We start from the raw sequence: 26,220 nt of genomic DNA on the forward strand, positions 1-26,220 counted from the left end.
TTCATGCAAGAGATATTCTCCATCTTTTCTAAGGTAGTCTTTAATATACCAGTCATACAGTATTTTAAATTCCCTGTCTGATAGTTCCAACATCTGTGTATCTGTTTCTTCACAGTGGGCCTTGTTTTTCTTGCTTGTTGGTGTCTCCTGTAATTTTTTTTTTTTTTTTTTTTTTTTTTTACTGTTAGACATCATATCATCATTCATGACTGAGGAAGAGGATTATGCTTGAAAATGTGCAAACCTCTTGTTCTGTGTGCGTGTCTGTGTATTTGAGAGGGGATGAATCAGTCCTCTAATCACTACCTCTGTGTGATTTGAACTAACCTTATGAAGTAGCAGTGAAGGGCAGCAAGCCCCAGTGTATATGAGGAACTTCCACTATCCCTGTAAAACTAACAAAAACAAAAGGGAGGAATGCTAGTGAATTGTTCAAAGCTGACCAGTGAATCTGTTGAACATGGCACTCAGATATTCTAGAGTAAGGACTATGTCGTATCAAACAATATCAATTCATAATTTGATTCTTCAGAAATACAACTTCAGTTCAGTTCAGTTGCTCAGTCGTGTCCGACTCTTTGTGACCCCCATGGACTGCAGCACGTCAGGCCTCCCTGTCCATCACCAACTCCCGGAGCCTATTCAAACACATGTCCATTGAGTCAGAGATGCCATCAAACCACGTCATCCTCTGTTGTCCCCTTCTCCTCCTGCCTTCAATCTTTCCCAACATCGGTGTCTTTTCAAATGAGTCAGCTCTTCATATCAGGTGGTCAAAGTATGGCAGTTTCAGCTTTAGCATCAGTCCTTCCAATGAATATTCGGGACTGATTTCCTTTAGGATGGACTGGTTGGATATCCTTGCAGTCCAAGGGAGTCTTCTCCAACACCACAGTTCAAAAGCATCAATTCTTCAGTGCTCAGCTTTCTTTATAGTCCAACTCTCAAGACCCAGTTTCCCCCTCAGTCAGTTTATCCCATCAGGAAGCTTCCAAAAGCCTCTTATCTTTCTCCATCAGAGGGCAAACAGACTGGAAATCACAATCACAGAAAACTAACCAATCTGATCACATGGACCACAGCCTTGCCTAACTCAATGAAGCCATGAGCCATGCTGTGTAGGGCCACCCAAGACGGACAGGTCATGGTGGAGAGTTCTGACAAAACGTGGTCCACTGGAAAAGGGAATGGCAAATCACTTCAGTATTCTTGCCTTGAGAACCCCATGAACAGTAAGGAAAGTTAAAAAGATAGGACACTGAAAGATGAACTCCCCAGGTCAGTAGGTGCCCAGTATGCTACTGGAGATCAGTGGAGAAATAACTCCAGAAGAGTGAAGAGACGGAGCCAAAGCAAAAACAACACCCAGTTGTGGATGTGACGGGTGATGGAAGTAAAGTCCGATGCTGTAAAGAGCAATATTGCTTAGGAACATGGAATGTTAGGTCCATGAATCAAGGCAATTGGAAGCAGTCAAACAGGAGATGGCAAGAGTGAACATCAACATTTTAGGAATCAGTGAACTAAAATGGACTGGAATGGGTGAATTTAACTCAGATGACCATTATACATCTTTAAGAAGCTTGTTATTTTATGGAATCTTTGAGGACCTGGGAAAGGAAAACAGGGCCAATACCTTGACAGAATAGCTTGAATTTCTTACAGTTGACAAAACATTTTTATATTTCACCATCCACTGAAAATAAAATTATTTAGTAAAATAATAATATTGTAGATAGAAGGTGAAATCTCTCAAGACTTTAGAAATACATATTTTAAAGATGTATTAATTCACTGTATGTTTCACTGAGTGGATAATTCACTGAGTAAATAATCTTGCTTATATATGGTTTTGTTTCTGTTATTTTTTAAAATAAAAATTAAGTAACAGTGAGAATTATAACTGTTAATACTTATTTAAATACTCAAAATGTCCTCAAATATTTATATTTTACATGTTTTTGCGTGTGCATGTTTACTAATATATCTTTATTGTTCAGTATTGTATTTGTCCCTAATTTTCTTTTTTTTTTTTTTTTTTTTTTTTTTTTTTTTTTTTTTTTTGAGGGTATTAAATCTTTTATTGATTACACATGATAATGGATGATACACAAGCTTCATTCCCATCTATAACTTTTATCTGGTACCATAATTCAATTTAGATATATTGCATAGGATGTGCCAACAATCATTAATAACCAAAAAAAAAAACCTCCATGACTTTGCATGGGTGACCCTTTTAATGGTGAACTCCAGGTCACAACACAGTAACTGTCAGTTCAACTACACCAAGGTTCTGAAGACAACAGCTTCACCAAGCAAGTTGTAAATAAATTTCAAATGGAACCTGGCATCACCCTGAAGGAATTCTAACTTCACACTGTTGGGGTAGTTTACCAAAATGGCTTCAGAGTAGACTAACTTTACACAGCACATTAAAAAAAAAAAAAAAAAGACATTTATTCAGCGTCATGATCAGACTATTACATTTAGCAATCAACAGCATGGGTGCAAAAAAAAAAAAAATCTACATTAAAACCCTTTGTTGGAATGCTTTACACTTTCCACAGAACAGAAACTAAAATAACCTGTTATACAATTAGTCACAAGTACAGTCCTCGAGTTTTTTGCCCATACACATGAGTATTGTCTAAAACATGTCTTCTTTGTAGCAGCTAGGCCCTGCCACCACTGTGCTTGGCTGAGTTCACAAATCTGTTGTAACCTGTAGCTTCCCTGTCACTTCTCTGGCTCTCCTCTCCTGCTAAGCTTTGTTTCCTGGCAGTAATTAAAACCTTCTGCCACTGCCATAGCTACTGCTGCTGCTGGAACCACCATAGCCACCTTGGTTTCGTGGTTTGGCAAAGTATTGGCCTCCACCACCATAGGGGCCAGAACTTCTGCCTCCAAAGTTTCCTCCTTTCATGGGTCCAAAATTTGAAGATTGATTGTTGTAATTGCCAAAATCATTGTAGCTTCCACCACCTCCAAAATTGCTTCCGTCATTACCAAATCCATTATATCCATCCCCACTGCCACCATATCCGCCACCACCACGGCTGCCACCAAAGCCACCTCGACCACTGAAGTTTCCTCCACGACCAAAGTTGTCATTCCCACCAAAACCACCTCCACGACCGCCACCAAAGTTTCCAGAACCACTTCGACCTCTTTGGCTGGATGAAGCACTAGCCATCTCTTGCTTAGACAGGGCTTTTCTCACTTCACAGTTGTGGCCATTCACAGTGTGGTATTTCTGAATGACAATCTTGTCTACAGAGTCATGGTCATCAAAGGTTACAAAAGCAAAGCCTCTCTTTTTGCCACTGCCTCGATCAGTCATGATTTCAATTACTTCAATTTTTCCATACTGTTCAAAATAATCTCTCAGGTGATGTTCTTCAGTGTCTTCTTTAATGCCACCAACAAAAATCTTTTTCACAGTTAAGTGGGCACCAGGTCTTTGAGAATCTTCTCTTGACACGGCCCTCTTTGGTTCCACAACTCTTCCGTCCACCTTGTGTGGCCTTGCATTCATGGCCGCATCCACCTCCTCCACCGTAGCATATGTGACAAACCCGAAGCCTCTGGAGCGCTTGGTGTTTGGATCCCTCATTACCACACAGTCTGTGAGCGTTCCCCATTGCTCAAAATGGCTCCTCAGACTCTCATCAGTTGTTTCAAAGCTCAATCCTCCGATGAAGAGCTTCCGCAGCTGTTCGGGCTCTTTGGGAGACTCTGATTTAGACATGACGGCAGTGGAGGCGGGGAAGTCCTCAACGATGCTTTCTCGGTGGCGTCCACGGGCAGAAAGCCCTAATTTTCTTAAGAAAATTGCAATAATCTTTTCTTCTTGCTATTTACAACAATGACTGTTTTATGATAATACTGCAGTAGGTAAAGGAACATTTTATTTTGATGATAAAAATAAGTTTATGAGTAATAGTAACATGTTTTTCTGCATTAAAAGTGTCTTGTTTTTTCCCCATTAATATGTGTATTATTATCATTTTTACATGTTAGATTGTTATTAAGTTGGCTGACTCTAGATATTATTGTTATTTTTGATAACCTCATCTACTTTTAACTAACATACAAATTTAATGTTTGCTTGAACAGAAATGTTCTGGTATAAAAAATCTATCATGTCCAAAGAAAATTAATCTATCTTCCACCAAAATAATAAAATATTCCTATTTGTACACATGGTACAAATATTCAGAGATATTCATTTATTACCTTGGTGTCTTCCAATTCTCTTAACTGCTATAGCAGTGCTAAAATATATAAACTGGGGTTTTAAAAGGTTAAACTTAAACCTCGCACAATATGATGAGCAAGAAAATTATAGAGTTTAATTATATAATTGCTTTAAATTACTTAATATACTGTACAGCATATAACATATTAATTACCCTTTATCTCATCTTAAAATTCTATAATGTGCTTGTTTCTTCCTTCAATTATGTATTTAATGCTTAGAAAAATCTCTACACATTGAGGGTATTTTATGAAAAGTATAATGCTGCTGCTGTTCATTAGCTTGCTATATTACATAATACAGATTTATGGAAGTCATTTCTTGCTCCAAATCTGAGATTATACTTTTTGTCCTTCAGAGATATCTCCAAGTTTTTTTTTTAATTTAGGATTTTGCCTTTATAAAGAAATTATTTCCTGATAAGGAAGAAAAATAATTCCTAAATAGCTTTACTTTGTGCAAGTCTTTGAGAAAGAAACCCTATTAGATTTACTTACCACATCTTTACAATATAAATATAAAATAAATCTGTTTGATTTAACATAGATTCTAAGGCCTGAGTTGTGTCCTAGGACAATTTTCATTGATATCTGAACAATACTTTGAAGCATTGTGCAGTTTGTTTTTCATTGTTTTGGTAATCTTGGCATTTTTTTTATCGTACTTAAAGAGATAGCCTACATCAAGTTTATGTTGATCTGGAGTTGCATCATTGCAATATTTGAATATAGATGAAAGAAAATGCTCACTGGCCTATGCTTCTCTGTGATCCTGCATAACTCCATGTACTTTGAGACTGGGAGAAAAAAGTGACAAAGATGGTGAAATAAGTAGATAGCTGTGCCAAATACTTGAAAATTTAAAAAATTTTTCAAGAGCAACTATATGAGTGGAAAAATGATTGAAAATGGACAACTTTGCTAGATAATTATAAAATTATTTTCCCCTTAGAAATCAAAATCTGCACATACTATTAAATGATTTTAAAGCTGGGTTGGTACGGTACTGGGTCTTGTTACAATACCGTCAGTCAACATGAATTAGCTCTAATTGTGGAGGATCCTGTGGAAATGCTTGCAGTTTAGACTAGCAGTCACTAAATAAGCAGAACTATATCCGTATCTATCCAGGTAAATGGCACATAGAAACTCTAAACTACTTTAAGCATATATACCAGAAAATGTAAACTAAAAATAGAGTTATGACAGATATTAAATAATTTTATAAGATAATCAAATTGTTAACCTAAGAAAAATTTAAATTTACAGGTGAGAGTTTTCTGGTGTTTTATATGGCTTGCTTTTGGGCAATCTTGTAAAATCTATGTCTACCCTTTTTCAAATAATATTTTGAAATGTAGAAAGTAAAATAAATAGGCAGGGTTACAAAGGAAACTATTTATATTGAAATACAGACCCCAAATTCAGAAACCCAGATAGGCACTAAAATACTTTATGCCTTGCAAATGGCCGTTACTATTCAACATGATGGTAAAGCATCTGCCTACAATGCAGAAGACCCGGGTTTGATCCCTAGGTCAGGAAGATCTTCTAGAGAAGGAAATGGCAACCCACTCCGGTACTTGTTGCCTGGAGAATCCTGTGGACAGAGGAGCCTGGTGGGCTACAGTCCGTGGGGTCGCAAAGAGTCGAACACAACTGAGCGACTTCACTTTCACTTTCACCATAAAATGAAAACTCAGTAAGAATTTAGGTGAAAGTTGTCAAGTTTTATATCTCAATCCTTTAGAAAACCTACTATGAAACTGAGTATTATGTATGAGACTTAAGCATTGCTGCTTTCAGTTTTCACAGCAATAATCTTAGTTCTCATGTAGTAAGACCTATTCTTAGCCAGTTGTGGAAATAGAAGCCTATCGTGACCTTCTACTGTGTTATCAAAGTTTAAAATATGATAACTTTCCCCTTCTCTTAATTGTGGTGGAGCATTTCAATACATTTCTAACTTCTACCATGGTTCTTTTCATGTTTCACTTATTAAACATTTTTATTTTTATGGAAATCATAATCATAATTTATAATTTTGATGAATATGATGAGAAAAATATAAATAAAATTTAAAACATTGACTATAGCTTCAAACAACTTTTTTACCAATGAAATTTTTTTTAAAGGCTTATTTCCTAAAGAGTGACTTGCTTATTAATACTTTAAAGATAATAGTATTCTTTTAAGGACATGGAATGTAGCAACACATTTGAAATATATCTCTAGATTTTACTCACAATAATATATTGTTTATTCTAAGTGAAATTGTTTATTCTAATATTTCACTTTCCACTTGGAAAAATTGCTTGATGGAATCAGAATAAATCAGATTTTGTATAAACAAGTGAAATGTTAGCTTAATTTTCTGTTGGGATAGTCATAGATATTCTAGAAAGTTGTGTTACTATTAATGCCTGTTATTTAATGAAATAAATTATTGTTATTTTAAGATAATAAATATGATAATAATGTAAAGATTGGTATCTTCAAAACTAGGTTTAAGGAATCTAAGGTATATATTTATATATATTTAGACTTCCAAGGTGGCACTAGTGATAAAGAACCCTCCTGCCAGTGCAGAAGACATAAGTACCAGGAGTTCGATCCCTGGGTCAGGACAATCCCCTGGAGGAGGGGATGGCAACCCACTCCAGTATTCTTGCCTGGAAAATCCCATGGACAGAGAAGCCTGGAGGACTAAAGTTCAAAGGTCGCAAAGAGTCAGACACGACTAAAGCAGATTAGCATGCATGCAGTATATAAATATATTGTGTTGAAGATATACAAAGATATGTACACTAACAACATTTAACAGACACTGAGCATTTTTATTTCTAAAGAGAAGTGTTCCCTCTAAAATAGTTTTTCAGGAAGAAAAAATAGAATTCTGATTTCTTACCCTGTCAAGTTGCCTTTTCATTTCTCTCTTTGATAAGTAATTGGATATTGTATATTTATTTACACAGCTTTTTTGGCATATTTGGATACACTTATAAAAATACTCAACTTATTTTAAGAAATCAATCATATTATAGTACATGAACATAAAAATAGTTTAAAAATCTTTTGCCTTCATGTTACCATATGAATATAAAGTGCATCTTACACTTGTGATTATCTTAATCACAAAATATGTTGTAGAATAAATCTAGTATTCAGTTCCTAAAGTCATCTAAGTCTGAATATCTAAATGAAAGTTGCTCAGTCATGTCTGACTCTTTGCGACCCTATGGACTATACAGTCCTTGGAGTTCTCCAGGCCAGAATACTGGAGTGGGTACCCTTTCCCTTCTCCAGGAGATCTTCCCAACCCAGGGATTGAACCCAGGTTTCCTGCATTGCAGGTAGATTCTTTACCAGCTAAGCCACAAGGGAAGCCCAAAAATACTGGAGTGGTTAGCCTATATCTTCTCCAGCAGATCTTCCTGACCCAAGAATCAAACAGGTCTCCTGCATTGCAGGCAGATTCTTTACCAATGGAGCTGTCAGGGAAGCCTAATCTAATATCTACTGGTCCAAAATTGTAGGCCATGTAATGAATTACATTTGGAAAATTGTGTCCTTTCTTTTATTTTTCTTTAAGCTCTTGCAGTTTTCATTATCAAAAATAAAATCAAGAGAATTTATAGGTAAAGTGGAAGGCCTTAATACATTAGTCTTGAGGGATACTAAAGCTTTCTTTGGTGTTTATAATATATAAGCATTTCCAGTACTGTTGTTACAACTATGTAGGGAGGTAATAGTACAACTATGTAGGGAGGTAATAGTTTCTTTGAAGTATATTTTGGAATTCTAAAATCAAAACTAGTGTTTTGGGGGCTGTTCTGCAGATAGTGGGGTGATCTTAGAAAACATTTACAAATTACATGTTAGATGTAAAAGCATTATGCTAGACTCCAGGGATACAAAAATTAGTGCTGATAGCTTGCTTAAGTATACTTATTTAAAGAAGGATTAAATTTTGATGTTGGATTTATTTCTCATCAAAGAAATCACATTGTTTCAGACTTATTATTTCAGTCAATTAATGCTCATTCTGACTTGCGTTGGTTGGCATTGTTAAAGTGTGATGAATTAAATGATATAAAATGGTTGATTTACCAGTTTCCTGAAGAATGATTTTTCTTGTGGACCATATTTAAATATGGCTACAGACTGCAAAGTTACACTGTTTTCTCATAACATTTGGATTCAGTCACTTGAACGTTCAGATGTATCAGTATACTCCAATTGTGCTGAAAGCCTTTTTTAATTTTAGTTGGTATACTGTTTATTAGTACAAACAGCCTTAGCAGCTTGAGAATTAGTGCCTTTATGGTTTTCTTTACTCCTTTACAAATGTTGGGAAGTCATTGAATTCTTTCTGAATAGAATACTTCACATATTTCACATTTTCCATTTAGGGAATTCATTTTGGAAAACAGATAATTTTGTTTTGATTATAATGGAGCAACTCCTATTATCTTCAGTGGGAATTGCTATTAAAGGCAGATGTTGGTTCCTTAAAAATTCTTATGGAGTTTAGTGAGAATTAACGCAGCATATGTTGGGGAAGAGAACATTTTTTTCCATACTCAATAATCTTAAACAATTACCTTTTTCAAAATCAGTTTGATGCATCATAACAAAATAGCAGAAAGGCACTAAAGATCAACTGAGCTGCTTTTTGACTAACGTTTCAGGGATTGTGAAGCAGCAGATAGACAGCCATATCACAGATCCAGATCAACAGAACAGCGGCCTCTCCTAGAGCGGACCACCACCCGCTCCAGATCCACTGAACGTCCTGATACAAACCTCATGAGGTCGATGCCTTCATTAATGACTGGAAGATCTGCCCCTCCTTCACCTGCCTTATCGAGGTGAAAGATAAATCAATCAGACTAACTTCCCCTTTGCCCCACCAGCACACCATTTTATTTTCCCAACAGCTAAATGGTCTCTTCTGTCATCCTTGGCTGATCACTAATAACAATCAACACTAACTTTTTCAGTGTAAGCACACTATTTATATTCCGTGGATATAATAGTGTGTAGCTACCATTGTAATTTGTTTATTAACTGTCCTGACCACATTTGTTTTGTGATTTCTCATTTATCAGGAGTCCTGGGTATTCCCCACATAACACACTTCATGGCTATCATGTTCTTCTCCTACAGAATGAGAAATTGTTTGTGTCCATTAGACATCACTTTTGGATAACCATCCTAATAACAATAGTTGAAACTAGAGTTTTAGTTTCTTTCTATCACTACTAATATGTATTAATCAATATCTTCTTTAGCTGAATTTTGAATTATTCAGGGTTTTATTTGTAGTTTCATGAGATAATTTCTAATAAAGGGATATCTAATATAAGCCTGAGTAAAAATCTCTTAGGATCAAGGGAGGGAGGTTAGTGTTAAAGAGTTTGAAATCTGGTAGAAAGAAATGTGAATCATTATCTTTTATTTTTTGAGCTGCAGACTTCTCTCCTTGCTTTCATATGGATAGAATTTCAGTTTACATTAATAATTCCATGGATTTTACTGTAAGACTTTGTGTGCATGTATCTGTGTATGTATGCATATTACATGACAGTATAAACATCTTCTGCTATTTAGATAATCATTCAAATATCCATATTTTGTCCTACTTTTCCTAACCTTTTAATCAGCAGCTAAACCTCCTTTAAAATTGCACCATACAACTATCATATGAACCAAATATATTAAAAATATTTAACACATTCTATTGAAAATGAATATTAATGATGTATCTTGTAGGTCTCATCCTCGTACTGGGTCTGTCCAAACAAGCCCATCAAGTACTCCAGTGGCAGGACGAAGGGGCCGACAACTCCCTCAGCTTCCACCAAAGGGAACATTGGAGAGAAGTAAGTTTTATTTCTAATTGTGTCATATAGGATATACACATGGAAGCTAAGGTGAATCAAGATTTTTTTTTTACTACTTTTGTATGAGCTTTCTTCTTTTGTTAATTGAGTACCTTAGCTGCATTTTTAGTAGTTATATTTGCAAATAAGTTTATAAATATTCTATATTTTACATTTAAAGTCTATAATATTTGGAGCCAAAATAACCTATCATATTGCTCTTGCACATTTTTCAAATTTTAATAAATGCATTTTAAGAATTAATTTAATGATCTTAAATAAGCAGTTGGATGATATTTCTTTGCTACAACTAAGTTTATGTAATTGTTGATAGTTACATAAAGTTTATTAGTAACTAGCCAAATCAATTTTCACACACTGCAAAGGACTGGTTAGCTGATGCACAACAATGGTGATCCTTCTCAAAACTGGAGTGCCAGAAAAAGGTAATCATGAATATACAAAGAAAGATGCATGTTGTACTGATATTTTTAATACTTTCACATTTTTCATTAAGAAAAATCCTATTTGCTTATACACAGATGAACATACTCCCCAAAGGTCTATAAAGTCTTGGATAAAGGACCTCTAAAAGCATGGCTGATAGAATATAATGATTTTTAATGTCATTTTTAAAAATGGTCCCTTTATTTGGTAATGGGATGTGCATTGCCAAAACCAATAAACAAACAAACATATTTAAGTCATCATTTAACTTTTCTTTAGTAGATGATACATTCTGTGCCTTTGGAAATTTCTGTTGTTTTTAACCCCTGTGCTTTGGTTCCCTTTTTTTGTTTTGTTTTTATTTTGTTTTTCCTAGACAATGGAGTCAAGGAGATAGAACCTTATGAAGGTCTGTACATAAAGGAGGGTTTGTTTTGTGCTGATAGCCTTTTTGGGGGGCTATGTGAGCAAAAATAAACCCAACTGCAATTGATGTTCCTTCACTGTATAGACTTTTATTACAGTAAAATTATTTTGTTTAATGATTCTGATAAAGTGTTCAATTTTTGTTTTACTTTGAAAATATACAAAGGAGTTAAATTTCTTTGATTCAGTCAAGTAAGAATACAAAGAATTTAGCTTCTTTTCAATCACAAAGTAAAATTTCCTTTTTTAAAAAATTTGCTTTGGCATAAAATTTTATATTTTGTGGAAGACTTTAACCTAAGATGTCAATTGCAGTCTGTGTTTATGTCATTGAGGATATACACCTAGTCTAGTTATGATTATCATCATATATTTTATTTTGTGTTTATGATGATTTTTTAATTATTCAATTTGGCTTTCTAGAAAAGGAAGTTTTTTTAATTAGATAGTGATTGTGCTTCATATTTCCTGCATCAATTTTTATGTTATAGCAAGACTGTTTATAGTATAATAAAGTTAAATATGTACAGTTTTATTATCAATGCTACATTATGGATCAAGAGGAAAAATATTGAGTCTTGCTATATGGAATGTCATACATTTACCAAGACAATAAAAATTCCTCTGCTGATTATAGAATTCTGCAGATGATGTTGTAACTTTGAAGAACTGTCAGCTATTTTATTTACTGGTGAATCTCCAGCACGTAGAATAATGCCTGGCACATTGTAGGCTCTCAATAAATATTTGTTGAATGAATGCATGTAATATTTATTTACAAGTTGAAAAGCTGCTTCAAATAGTATAGAAAGTACCATTAAAATAAACTTGTCATTCTATATATGTTTATAGTAAAACTCATATTTCTATAACCTATTGGTAACACATTTTTAAGTGTATTGCATTTGGGCATAGTACTTTTATTGCCTTACATAACTCAAAACAAGCTGTATTCTTGTTAGTTGCAGTTGAATGATTTATCAACTCCTATTTTGTGGTCCTTTTTATTTGCTGTGTACTGTGAACTATAATTTTAAACAACTCAGCACTATCGTGATGGTTATACAGCCTGATAAAAAGATTTTAGCAGCATTACTATAGTTCTCTATTATTTACATAAAAATAGGAGCATGTAGTTTTAAAAGTACTTTCCATAAGGGAAGTTCTGTAATACATATGGAATTTTTTGTCTCCTCTCCCCACATATTGTAAAGATAGAGTTTTGGCATCCTCTGTTGTCGTATGAAGTCAGAAACACAGTTTATGCCATAATTTTTTCTAAATTCAATTTTGATATCTTCAGTAGCAATATTCTATTGAGATATGAGTGCTCCATCCTTTGTAATAATAAATATACCAGAAAACTAACATTAGAGCTGATACTTGACATTTTTAATGAGCTTGTCAACAAACATTCTATTTACTGTCTGGCTTTTGCTCTATAGAATGTATTAAAACTATAGTTTTCCTTTAATGTCCCTAATTTTGTCTTTTCCATTTTTATAAATGAAAGAGAGCAAAGAACTTCCTTTATTCTTTCCAGGATAAATTAAAATGATTTGGAGGGGGTTTGGTTTTTTGTTTTGCTTTAGAGTGTGGATGATTGTAGCAGTGTTTTCATAAATATTAATATGAAGACTCCAGCAAATACAGGATTGTATCATTTAGTTTAGCTTTAATGGCTATATATATTCTACTTTTCTAACCTAAGTTAAAGGTATAATGCAAAATTGACTATTGATTAATGGTCTAAATTAAATTATGTTTGGATTATCTCTTTAAAAGTTGTCAGACATTATAATTCAGTGACTATTTTAGAATCAAAGTAATGGCACGTTTATCTTCTGATTCTGTTCAATAGCTGAAAAATGAGAATGTCCTAGTTTAATTCCTTTTGACTTGGAATATAGTTGTCTATATTTTAATTAAATTAATTAAAAGCCTTATATGTGTTGGTCTTGACAGTGGTACAATATTGTCAAAATCTGAGAGTCAGAGAAAATGGAAACAATATAAAGAAAGTACAATGTACTAAATACCTGTAAGACATTATTATTTTTAATTTCCCCCAACTTTGATGTACTGCAATTTATAAAAATAAGAATGAGTTTATAATGTTGGTTTTTTGTTTCTCTAGAAGAAAAGTTATATTATTTTTCTAAGAATATATCATTTACAGATGAAGTATTTTGCCTTTCTTACAGTTGTTATGTATTACAGATGATTATGGGCCACAATTTCTTTTACAAATCAAAGTTATCATGAAAGGAGACAGTATGATAACTTATTCACAGTATACTTGTTTCCCTAACATGTCAGAAACTTGTTAAAAAATAGTCTGTTCAATTCCTTATAATCACGCATTGTATCATGAATAATTTGAAAGTTTTTGTTTTATTTTATTGAGGAGTAACAGATGTACGTGTCTGGTCTTATCCTTTTCTTTACTTGTGCATATACAGAAGTTAATGAAGAAAGTAGACATGTGGAAGAGCAGGGGGGAGAAAAGCAGGGTGAAGAGGTCAAAGCAGGTCTGTCTGTGTTTGAAATACATAGTTGAATGTTTTAGAAGTGTGACTTTTCTATTTCATGTAAGAATTTAGGCTCCAGATTTATAATCTGGAATAGAGATCAGATCGTTGAGTCCTACTTTTTAAAACTTACTTAGTTTTATTGATGAAGAGGTATTACATGAGTTATCTAGGTAACTTAGAATATTTAATTTACCTGTTTGAACATTCTCCTTGTTGTTTAAATCAGACTGAAATTAGAGACAATGCATCTGACCAAGATTTATACTTATCCTTCACCCCAGCTTTACGTTCAGTTCATGCAGTACCTGCTGAAACACTGTATTTTGCCATGTGCTTCATTGAGTGCAAATACACTGAAGTCCTAGATTCTCTTCTCAACAAGGTTGATTTTTTAGAGGTAAATTACAAGTAAATATAGGGAAGAATATAAATTCCAAAATTTTAGTTTTTGAAACTTTTAGAAACCATCATAATTTATCCATAAAATTTTCTCTACAATAAGATGAGGGACTCCCCTGGTGATCTAGTCATTAAGAATCTGCCTTGCAATGTAGGGGATGTGGGTTTGATCCCTGCTTGGGGAACTAAGATCCCACATGCCTGGGGCAACTAAGCCCAATGGAAAAAAAAAAAAAAAGAACAATTAACTGTAGGTTCCTCTTTATCCCAGCTCAGTATTGCTCTAATATTTATTGACAATCCTAATTTCTCTTCAAAGAGTCCTCCTTCTAAATGGAATGAGGACACTTCATTTTGGTGTTTTTAAGCCCCAATTATGTTTGCATATCATAATTTTTGCTTTATCAAAATGTTTATGAGAGGATTTAGCTCATCAGTATATTGTGCTCATGAACAGTTGTGTGGATTTCATGTGCCTTTTCTTCTCTCTTTTATCTTGTGTGAAAGCAGTGCCACTCTGCATATTGTGCATAAGATATGTTTTCATGGATGCATTCTTGCAGTAGTGATTGTAGTCTAAGACAGAAAACCTCTTAAGCTGCAACTACTAATTTTTAGTAATGATTTTTAATGTTATAAAGACAAGAAAAATTATCAGTGTTGATCTGGTCATGGAAACAAAGGCAAGTTTAGATTCATAGATATAGAAAAGTGTAAATATGTCTGTTCTGAACATTTCAGATACTAACTACTAGAATGTAACACATCTTCCATTTTCCTGAAGTGTTTTAGGAATAGCTTTTTTAGGGAATACTGTAAGAATGAGTTTCATTTTGATTTAGCTGTATAATTAATGTTTTCCTGCTTGCCCATTCCTGTATTTCTGAAACTAGTCCATATAAATACTGAAAGTCTTTCGATACTGTTCAAGAATTGGCTTTTGCAGTAAAGTCATTGTTTAGGAAAGTCATTTAGTAAAGTCATTGTTTAGTAAATTCATTAGTTTGGGGACGTCAGCAGTAGTTCATTTTACTTTTATTTATTTTCAACTTAATTATAAAGAAACCCATTCATTGAGTCAGTTTGTCAGCTATGCATGATTCTCAAAGTCAACTTAATTAGTAAATTATATTCGTTCTTAAATTAGAATGAACCCATAACTGTAATCTTCCTAACTTATTATAAAATGACTTGTTATTCTTCATTTTATTTTTATTTTTATTCTAGGCTGGGAAGGGTACACTTTACTCTTAGTTCAGTACTGCGAGGTGTCATGTTTGTTGCATGGTTTGTTTCCCTAGTGTGTGATAGCATCCTTTGTGGTGTGCTTGATTTTATTTGGGTTGTTAATGACCTTAATTATTCACTGTTGTCTGTTTTCAATGCTATAAAGACAATGAGGGAGAAACACCAAGTCCACCTAACAGTGGGAAAAAAGGCAAGTCTGACATGAAGCTAATAGTGCATTAATGTATGCTAAATGCCCTATGTTGACATGTCTCATGTGCATGAATGTGCTTTCTCTACTTAAATAGGCACAAATACAACTATAGTCCCAGTTTAAGTGATCCAACATTTTCTGCTCTTTTAAAAATACATTTCTGAATATAAAATTTGTTTTTGAAGTACCTACCTTATTATTAGATCCTAGTACAACCCTATTCTATTGAATTTATGACATTAAAAAAGTTTTACTTTATTGGTCATAGTAAGGAATGAGAGTCTGAGGAAAATAGTGATGGTTGTATTATTATGCATTTAGAAAAACACAGCATACATAGTTTGCAATACAGAAATATTTTTTAAATTGAACTATTTAAAACTATTTTAAAGTAAAAATGAACTTAATTACAAGTTCAACAATATTAAACAAGCATTTATAATATTTGTAGATTTTTCACAGTTCTAAAACTAATATTTGTAGCTTTTCAATCTTACATGTAAAGGTTCTAGTGACAATGGTTATTGGGACCTCAGTTACTCACATTCATTATTATTCTTATCATTTGTGTAAAAGTCCTCTTGACTGCAAAACATCACTCTTGTTATGTAGACCAATTCTACTCAAGATATAGTTGGACCTAGAAAGAGTTGTTGATAAAGATTTGAAAAATGAAAACTCTGAATATTTTACTTAAGACTAACTCTCATTTTTATTTAGTTTAATCTTTTCATGTTCTACCTATAATTAAGGTCTAGGTGTCTAATATTTCTTATTGGCATTTCTTTTGGGAGAGACAAATTTAGTGTTTATTTTGATTCTCATATTAAAGTTCATAAGTAAGGTTAAGGTAGGAGGTTGTTTTTTTAATTGGCTAAAGCCTGTTTGTGGATCAGCAAAAATTATAAAAATTAAAGGGCTGTTACTTTGTTCTTTTACTTATATAGAAAGAGAAAACAGTGAGTTTTAACTAATGACGTACTTTCAGCAGGCTTTTTTGTTTGTTTCCTGACCTCTAATTGACTGTGAATATTGTTTGTTTTTATATATTAATTTTTATTTTATGTTGGAGTATAGTTGATTCCAGCTATAGTGAATTCCAGCTGTAACTGTGTGTTAAGAAAAGCTCAAGCATTGAGTTCTTCACTGATGGACTTTCACCATCCTCTCTTCTGATTTAGTATGCAAAGGGAAGAAATAATGAAGCTAACTTTATTCTATCTCTTGGTGTGAAGGGCCCACATATCATTCTGGAATAGACATAGTGTACATTGCCCTTCAGTTATCGAGATATATGATCAGCCAGAGCTTCTCCATTAACCCTATATTAAAATCAAATTCTTTGGTTCATGAAATTGGTTTCAGTTTTCTCAAATAATTATTAGGTAAAAAGGCAATCCTTTTTAATACATTGCTCTTCATACCTCCAGTGAGTTAAAATTGAGACAGCTTATTCCATAGCGTCATACTACAAAACTCAATGAACAAAATAATTGGCGAGTTTCTAGTTTTTTTCATTATTCATTCTTCCTACAAAGAATTTTATGCATTCTTTCTACAAATAATAAAACTATTATATTCCAGTCTCCTTCTGGGAGTTCTGGAGGTATACTAGTGTACACATAAAACAAGGTACCTGCCTCATTGTCCTTTTATTTATTAGGGGAAGCAAATGATGAATAAAATAATGTATCATATAATTTCAGATACTGACATTTACAAAGAAAAAATAGATCAGGATAATGGAATAGATAGTGTTTAAGAGAGTAGAGTAAGTGATTCCTGATCATTTTCTCTGAGAAGTAGCCCCACGTCTGTAATATTTGAGCAGAGACTTGAATTACCATGTGAAAGTCTAGGAAAGAAAAGTGTACCTGGCAGAGGGAACAGCGAACATGAAGGCTCTGTAATGGGAGCAAGTTTGACTTGTTCGAGGAACAGTAGAGAGGTCAGTTGAGTACTACAGAGTGAGAAAGGTGGAGAATGATAGTATGTGTGGTCAGAAAAGCTGGGGAGGTGACCCATGTAAGACCTAATGATCGGCGTTAGGACTTCGCTTTTCACCAAATGAAAAAGAAAGATTTTTATTAAAGTGACACAAAAACATCAGTTTGATTGTTAGGTTGAAAATAACCAGAAAGAATCAAGATTAGAAACAAGGAGAGCTACTAGGAGGCATTCCTAATAACCCAGGAAAGAGGTAGTGGTAGCTAGCTTAGACCAGAGTAATAGGAGTCGTAGCATTCTGGATAGATGTGCAAAGATAGAACCAACAGGGTTACCCGACAGGGTAAGAGAGATGCGGTGATAGCATCCAAGTGTTGGCCCTGAGTGACTGGAAGGATATGGAGTTTCTATTAACTGGCAGAGGGAAAAACTTGAGCAAAGTAGATTTGGTGGGAATATCGGGGGCTCAATTTTAGATATAAGATAGAGATGTTGTTAGACATGTAAGATATGATGTCAAATAGGCAGTTTGAAATATGTTCTGGATTTTAGTTTAGAGATTTGGACTATAATTATAGATTTAGGAGTTATCCTTCTAAAGAGAGACTTAAAACCACGAGGCCCACTGAGATCCCGAGAGAACAAGTATAGGTAGCTCAAAGAAGTCTGAGGACTGTGAACTGAACTGTTCTTATTTCGAAGTTGAAAGGATGAAGAAGCAAGAAACAGAAAGAGTGGGAGGAGAGGTGTGGGGACGCCATGGATTGTAGTGTCCTAAGTGCAAACAAAGTGCTTGAAGCAAAGAGAATTATCAAGAAGGGAAAATCACTAGATGTAGCAAATAGAAGACCATTGTGTTAACCTTCTTTAGAGAAGTTTTGGTGGAGCTGTAAGGCGGAAACGGCCAATTGTTTAGTTGCTAGGTCACGGCGGACCCTTTTGCAATCCCATGGTCTGTAGCCCCAGGCTCCTCTTTTCATAGGATTCTCCAGGCAAGAATACTGGAGAAGGTTGCCGTGCCCTCCTCCAGGGGATCTTCCCAGCCCAGGGATCAAACCCGCCTCTCTTATGTCTCCTGCCTTGGCAGGCGGGTTCTTTACCGTTAGTACCATCTGAAAAGCTCCCCGTGTTGGCAGGTGGAATCTTTACCTCTGAGCCAAAAGGCCGATTAGAGTGGATTAAAAGAAAGGAATGGAGGTTGTTTGCCTGGGAAATTCCATGGACAGAGGAGCCTGATGGGCTATAGTCTATGGTGTTGCAAGAGTCAGACCCGATTTTGCAACTAAACCACCACCAAGTAGACACCTTTGGCTATAAAGGGAAAGAAGGAAATAAAAATCTGGACTAAGGGGAAAAGCTAGGGGAGCAAGCAAGGATACATGAAAGATACGTGGGAAACTCTGTGCTCATTCCCCGACTTGTAAATCTGGATCAGCCAATTTGCTCTCTAGAGCCATCTGCCTATATTTTGCCAAGATGTGTGTCAGTGTTCTGTAGCTTTGTTCCTAGATCTAGAATCAAGACTTAGATTTTGAAGGAGCCTTATAAATCTGATAAAACAGCTCTGCTTCACTGGTAAAAGAGCAGAATCTAGAGGATTAGCTTTCTTTAGTCCACGTAGGAGCAGATCTCTAGTCTTGACTCCCTGTGTTATACATGTACATACCATGCCTTTTCAGATGAATGGCATTTTCCTTGCATGTGTTTCAACCATATGTGTGTGTGTGTGTTTGTTTTAGATTTTAGGTGGGCTGCCGTCTGTGGGGTCGCACAGAGTCGGACACGACTGAAGCGATTAGCAGCAGCAGCAGCAAGTTCAACTCAGCTGATAGCTGCTATTTCCAATTTGTTGTCCTAGGTAGTCATTAAGGATGCAATGATCAATAAGATACATTTCCTGCTTTGGGGAGCTCCCAATTAAAAAAAAATGTAATACAGCAATAATTTAATGATCAGAACAAATAAGACATAGTTGGTAAATTTATAGCATATTACTTGCATAGAGTCTCTTAAGATTGTGATCCATATAGAGGAAATAAGTTTTGAAGTGTTCTGGGCATATTTTCAGGCCAAAATTTTTCTCCCACTGCTTGTGATAGTACTTCATATTCTGATATTCTTTAATGGCTTAATTATTTTAATAATATAAAACAGAATTTCTAGAACACTGAAATGTAGATTTTCCTGAGGGGACTGATCTGAGTTACTACTACATAGAAATTTCAAAGGAAACAAGTTAAGAGCCTGTGAATGGAGAAAGTCAGGTATAGGGACAGAACTGCTGGAAAATGTGGATGAGTATTTGGTACCTTGGGAGGGTGATAATGATAAACTCTGCCCTGAACTAGCCCCTTGTGAATGGGCTTCCCTCACAGCTCAGTTGGTAAAGAATCCTGCAATGCAGGAGACCCTGCTTTGATTCCTGGGTCGGGAAGATCCACTGGAGAAGATATAGGCTATCCATTCCAGTATTCTTGGGCTTCCCTTATGGCTCAGCTGGTAAAGAATCCTCCTGCAATGCAGGAGACCTGGGTTTAATCCCTGCGTTGGGAAGACCCCCTGGAGAAGGGAAAGGCTACCCACTCCAGTATTCTGGCCTGGAGAATTCCATGGATTATACAGTCCATGGGGTCAAAAAGAGTCAGACATGATTGAGCGACTTTCACTTACACTTTCTACTCTAAATAACATTCCTTGCTATGTAAATATGCTATAACTTAACTTCTCAAATAATTTAGTTTATTTAAATTGCTTACAGCAATACATGTCACATAGTAAGTACTATTATTTCTTCCTAGAATTTTGTGTTTTCAGTAAGAATCTGAAAATTTTTATTTAAGGTGAAACTAAACCTGATTATGATCATCCCTCTGAACCAATTATTTCATATATATTATTTAGTAGTTTTGAGGAAAATAGTAACCCTGTTGCTGTTCTTGGGCACATAATTTGCATAAGCAACAGTACAAGGAGGAAAGAAACCACCTGAATTGCAGTATGAATTGTTGCATACTGTGCAACATTTGCACATGTTTCAATCCACATGTAAAGCTCAACATGCAAATATCTAGAATACTTTTCTCTAAGTTAAGACTGCTTAAACCATTTGGACTTTTCCAGTTTCATAATGTTTAGAGATCTTCACTGGAAGTCAATACATCAGGTTTTAAGCTCATTTCTACTCTTAAGCGTATGACCTCTGGCAAGGCTTTTGTTGTAATTTCTCTGAACCTCAGTTTCCTCTTCTGTAAAATAAACTAACCTGTAAGGATCTTTAACAGAAACTAAGTGCTTTGGAGATGTGGCAAAAAAATTGTTAGTCTCAAATAGTTTTTACCTAATTTATTGTTTATGATGTTATGTGTTTATTGTGTCTGTTTTGGGGAAACTTAATGGCCATAACCTACTATTGCCTATTAGTGAGTCATTCACTGTGGGATTATAAACTAAACTCTACCATACTGCCTTCACAAGTCAAGTTCCTAAAGACACACAATGAGACGTAGGGAAAAATATTTTGTTCCTTTGAGTCTCAATGTGTAGTTGCCTACATTATTTCATATATAGAGACCCATATAAATAAAAAAGAAAGGAAGACAAGAAGGAAGGATGGGAAGAAGAGGGGAAAAATACAGGCTTCAAAAGAATCAAAAATAATAAAATAACTTTGACAGTCTTCATAATGGATGCTTGCTTCCGTAAGTATTCAAGGAATCGGATAGCATTTAGGGTGACAGGGTGTGGACAGGCTTCGTTTTGCTGCCTCTCTACATTCTCACAAATGCTTCTAGAGCAAGGAGAATACCAACACCCATGTCTTAATTTCCAAATTTACATAATATCTAGATAGGAATAGATTTTATAGTGGCATTGGTAGATACTTCCTAAAGATAGCATTCCATGCTAACCGAGATGAATAACACTTTGACAAAAAATACAATGGTAGAGACTGAGGGATACTTTAAAATAGCGAGGGATCTATCATACATTTCACTCAGTTACATCTGTTCTGTAGAATAATAGCTTGGTGACAGTAAACAAGATGGGTTTGAAAGACTGAGGACTTGTGACTCTTTAGGGTATTTCAGTAGGCAACTATATGGTGACCTCTATTACTTACCTTGTAAACAAATATGTTCTCATTTCTTTTCCTAATCTTTCCTTTCCTTCACAGTAGCCATTCTTCCTTATTTTTCTTTACTTCCCCTTTTGCTCATTTTATTTCTTTTAGACTACAAAAGCCTCAATTGATTAATCTAATATGGGTGAGAACCCCCTCCTATCTCACACCTTTCTGCAAACTTCAGCCATTTTTCAAAACATACCATTGTTGACTTCCTAAATACAAACAGCCATCTTCTGTTTGTTTTTGAGAATAGCATAATCTTAGGAAGGTGATACAGTGCTACAGAAAAATCACAGGTTTTGTAATCTTGGCTCAGGGCCCGCCTTTACAATGGGCCAACTTTGTGACTCTAGGTCCTTAAGTCAAGTTAGTTCATCTGAGAAAAGCAAATCTTAGTGTATCTCTTTTATCCCCAATATGCTCTTTTGAGAATCAAATGAGGTAATATCTGTGAAATTGTTTGTGAATCTAGGCAACTATTTAGTTCTTATCCTTATTAATCAGTTCTTTGCTTCCTTACCTGTAGAAAACACCTGATAGAAGGTCCTTTCTGTGGTTTATAGGATCAGATATGATGCTGTATGTGAAAGTACATTGAAACAAGTAGTATCATACAAATACAATCTTTTAACATAGGAATTTGTGATCTTTAACTTGTTGTCTTGATATAGAATTGTACTACCTGGAATATAGGTATTCTATAGACATGTAGGTTTTTAAAATATCACTTAAAAATATCTCATAGTTTAATTTTCATGACTAAATCGTTTCTTCAAATTATCTAATAGTTATTAAGTGAGTCTTTAGGCTTCCCCATCTACAAATTAAATTCGTAACTGAATGTTTACTTGACGCAATTATCCCCCTAGAAAAAAATGTTTTCTCTACTTGATTGGGTTTCTAGTTTGCAACTGAGCAAAAGGACATTCTTTTGAACTCATACTTATCAACTAAGTTGCGTTATGCATCTTATTTTTCACCTCTACTCTTTGGTAGTAGATGTATAATATCATGGGTTACTACTTTGTACTTAAATCTTAAGATCTTTATTATTTAACATTAAGAAGACTATTTTTTAAATTACCACAATAATCCTTCAATAGAAAAAAACTATCTTTAAGGGGCTGCATGCTTAGCACTTTTTTGCTATTTTTCTTTAATGTGACTAAAACACTTTTCAAACAATTTGAACTTTCCTGAAATTTTCCATAGTTTATTCTTAATGACATTAAGTATTTCATTTTAATTATATGACCAAATAAATTCAAAGAGGGCTAGGTATGGTTACTACTTAGCACTGTTTCTGAAGTGATAAATTAATTATTTGGTAATCAGTTCTGTGCTTTTTATGACTAATTCTGTTTTAAATAGACATTTGAGTTTCAACATAGGGTTTGATAATAGTCACATTTAGAACTTTTAGAAAATCTTCTAGATTCAGTGTCTTAATTTTATTGTCTCTGGTATAAGTACTCTCACACAAAATCTTGACTAATCAGTAGTAAGAAGCCAGAGCAACTCTATAAATATAGAGCTGGCATTAACTTTAGAACTTTCAAGACCAGCTTCCTTACTGCGAAAGTAACACATTAGAGGCAGAGGGGCTATAACACTTGTCTGAGGTTATACAGCTAGTTAATGGCAGAAGTGTTCCTAAAAGCCACTTTAGTCCAGTTACCTCCTTTATCAATCATTGAGAGCCTTGATCTAAGTCTTCTTTCATTGTTGTATTGTCTGGTATTTATAAATGGATGGTTATGAGATTTTTTTTGTTGTTGCCGCCATGTAATAGATTTTCTTCAACTAAAATGTTTGTCAACTCAAAAAAGTGTTTAAGAACTAACCCTGTTTTGTGTTAGGATATTTTCCTCCACACTTCAGAATATGCTTTCTACCAATATATAGAAAGGTTGAGCCATTTTCAAAACAAGCTATTTCTACTTCTACACACTCAGTCTTACTTCAGAAGGTAGCATATCGTTCTTTTTTGGAACATCACAAACTCTATCAAATGGTGAAATTTGAAATAGCTTTTTAAATGACAAATGTATAGGATTTTAGAAAATTTGATATTAGAACCCACTCTTTATTGCTTGTGAAATCTTATATATTGATAGATAACCAAAAGTACTGGTCATTCAAAATCAAGAAATATTGTATTGTAAATGAGTTTATTATTTTCTCCAACATAGGGAAATTAGTCTGTTGTTTTTGTGTTACCACAGATTAATTTTGACTAAGGAGAGATCATTTCTTTGTCCTTTTAACTAAAGAGTATTTAACTAGAGTCTTGAAATTTATCAGAAAATTTATTCTTTAGAGCTTTTAAGATTTCTCTTTCCACTAATAGTTGATTCAAACATGACATCTTTATCCAGATTGTTTACCATTTGGGAATGCTATTTTGCATCTTTATTAGATTATTTATCAATTAGAAAATCAGGGGGGTCAACTAAATGCCAAAGAGCAAATTAAATACTCTCAAAGCAAGAAGTTTATTTCCTTGCTGATTTTTGTTGGACCAGAATAAAATGTCTTTATTAAATAGCATTTACATATTTCAGATCTAGGAACTGAAAAACCCTTATGCTTAATGCAGTCAATTCTAGCAATGTAAGTAAACAAAGATGGTAGTGTATCCAAAATCATCCATATTTGATGCTGCAATATAGCATATTTTTTTCATTTTTGACAGTGCTTTTTATCTTCCTGGTTATATTTTGCTTAGCTTAATATTATAAAATAGGTTAGTATTTCATTCCAGTATTCCATTATTTATGGCCAAAGGTGAATAAGTACCAGAGGATCATTTACATCATGGTGAAACTTCCTGGTGATTAAAATGTCCTTAGATGGTAATTGTCTACTTGACTTATAGCTTTAGAAACATGTGAATAAAAAGAAAAGCAAGTGTATACTTAAGTGTTTGTGAATGGTACTATGAGATTAAGATCAAAGAGTGACCAGTGAATCTTTGAAACATGACCTACAAGGCCCAACATGATCTGTACTCCCTCCACTTCCCTTTTCATTACCTCTTTAACCACACCTTCTGTGATTTTCCGCTTTGTCTTCACTGCACTCCAACCAGGAGACCTTTGTGCTTTCCTAGAGCATATCAGACCTTCTTCCACCTCAGGACATTTGCATGTGCTATTCTTCTACCTGTAATGCCCTCCCTTAATCATCATAGGAATAACTCCCTTACTTCCTTAAGTTCCTCACTCAAAACCTTCCTTCTTAATCAGAATTTCCATGACTAACTGTATTCAAGTTTGCATCACACCTTTCACAGTTCCTTTATTTCTTACCTACTTCATGTTTGTCTTCTCAGCACTTACCAATAAGTCACAACATATTTTACTCATTTATCTTGTTTGTAATTTTCTTCCCCAGAATATAAGGTTTATGTCTTTTGTTGTTGTTGTTATATAACCAATGGCTAAACATGCCTGGATTATAATAGGTGCTGAATAAATATTTTTTGAATGAATGAATATTATATTATACTACAAATAATTCCAAATGATTTTAGATAAGCCAGATAATGCATACTATGATACTAAATGATACTAAACTAATATTCAGTTTTTATTAAGATACTAATTTTTATTAAGATAATATTCCATAGCACATGTATTTTTCTGTTATTTAACGAACGTACTAAATATGGTAGTAAATAAATCACCATTTTATCTTATTATATATTAAATGTAACAGATTTTCTCTTGATTTGTATGAAAATCTCTGTATTTTAGTTCCATATAAACATTTTGTTTCACCACACTAATGTTTAGCAAAATGTTTATTTATAACAAATTAATATTATTCAATATTGATTAAAAAAACTGCATTTGATGTATCACTGAAATCATTTTCTTGATACATTCAGTAATCTTTTATTGAAAATAAAGTTTAGACTTCCCTGAAAGTAAACATAAATGCTTTGGATTTTGAAACCTATAAAACAATTTTAAATGTCTTATTTCTGTATTTAAAACATTAACTGCATACTGTTGAGAGTTTATGGAAGAATTTAGAGGAAAAATAATTTTTAAAAATTAGATCCCTGAAGTATTTTTAAGTTTTTAGTACACAAATTATCTAACATGTCTGGCAAACTCTGACTATATTTTTTGATTTATATTAGAAGTTACATGGGAAGACCAGCAGAAAAAGGTGAATGGTACGTTAAGTGATGACAAACCATTGCCGACAAAGAAACAGCAATCTGAGCCAGGTTTGTCAGGATTTGGAAAACACCTGAAAGCATGAGGCTATAAACATTGCACTTCATGCTTTTTAAACATGTGTGTGCTGTTGTGCCTCATTTTTCTCACTTTGGTGTGAACTTTAGAGTGTGTAGAGCCTGTTTAGATTAGAATGGTGAAAACTATTCAAGATTTATTTAGAAAACTAGTTACTCGTGTTTTGGAAAAAGCAATTATTATTAAGATTAATTCCTTAGAGAAAAGGTGACTAACTTAAGCACAAATAATAACATATATTTGATTGTTTAGACCCAAATTAAATGAAAAGTGCTTACATCCCTTTAAAAGGTCTCTAGAAAGCTCAATATATATTTTTTTAAGTTTATGTTTGTAGGCCATTCCTTATATTTAATTGCAAATACTATCGAGGTGTTATATCAATTGGTAATGATTTACTTACAACTTCTGTAGCTAAAATTATTGTAGCCAAAACAAGACGGAATGATAGCATAGTATGTGAATTCAATAGTCTCTTCAAACCATT

The 26,220-nt window shown here is 34.0% G+C and overlaps 2 protein-coding genes across 29 annotated transcripts in view; one reads left to right on the plus strand and one right to left on the minus strand.

Annotated features, from left to right (window-relative positions):
• Positions 1–26,220, plus strand: part of RIMS2 (regulating synaptic membrane exocytosis 2) — a 587,005-nt gene that overhangs the window by 386,871 nt on the left and 173,914 nt on the right. For 15 of the 28 annotated variants that reach the window (XM_065903249.1, XM_065903240.1, XM_065903265.1 and 12 more), the window contains 2 exons: positions 8,952–9,131; positions 10,036–10,145. In XM_065903249.1, the coding sequence (XP_065759321.1) occupies positions 8,952–9,131; positions 10,036–10,145 (290 nt within the window). Of the gene's footprint in view, positions 1–8,951; positions 9,132–10,035; positions 10,146–10,968; positions 11,002–26,220 lie in introns of all 28 variants that reach the window. The other 13 variants (XM_065903241.1, XM_065903250.1, XM_065903235.1 and 10 more) reach the window with 3 other exon arrangements.
• LOC136145063 (heterogeneous nuclear ribonucleoprotein A1) lies at positions 2,237–3,809 on the minus strand. Its single transcript, XM_065903266.1, has one exon. The coding sequence runs from the start codon at positions 3,749–3,751 to the stop codon at positions 2,789–2,791; it is 963 nt and encodes a 320-aa protein (XP_065759338.1). The 5' UTR covers positions 3,752–3,809; the 3' UTR covers positions 2,237–2,788.

This window comes from Muntiacus reevesi, chromosome 12 (genome assembly GCF_963930625.1).
Source record: "Muntiacus reevesi chromosome 12, mMunRee1.1, whole genome shotgun sequence".
Classification (NCBI taxonomy): Eukaryota; Metazoa; Chordata; class Mammalia; order Artiodactyla; family Cervidae; genus Muntiacus; species Muntiacus reevesi.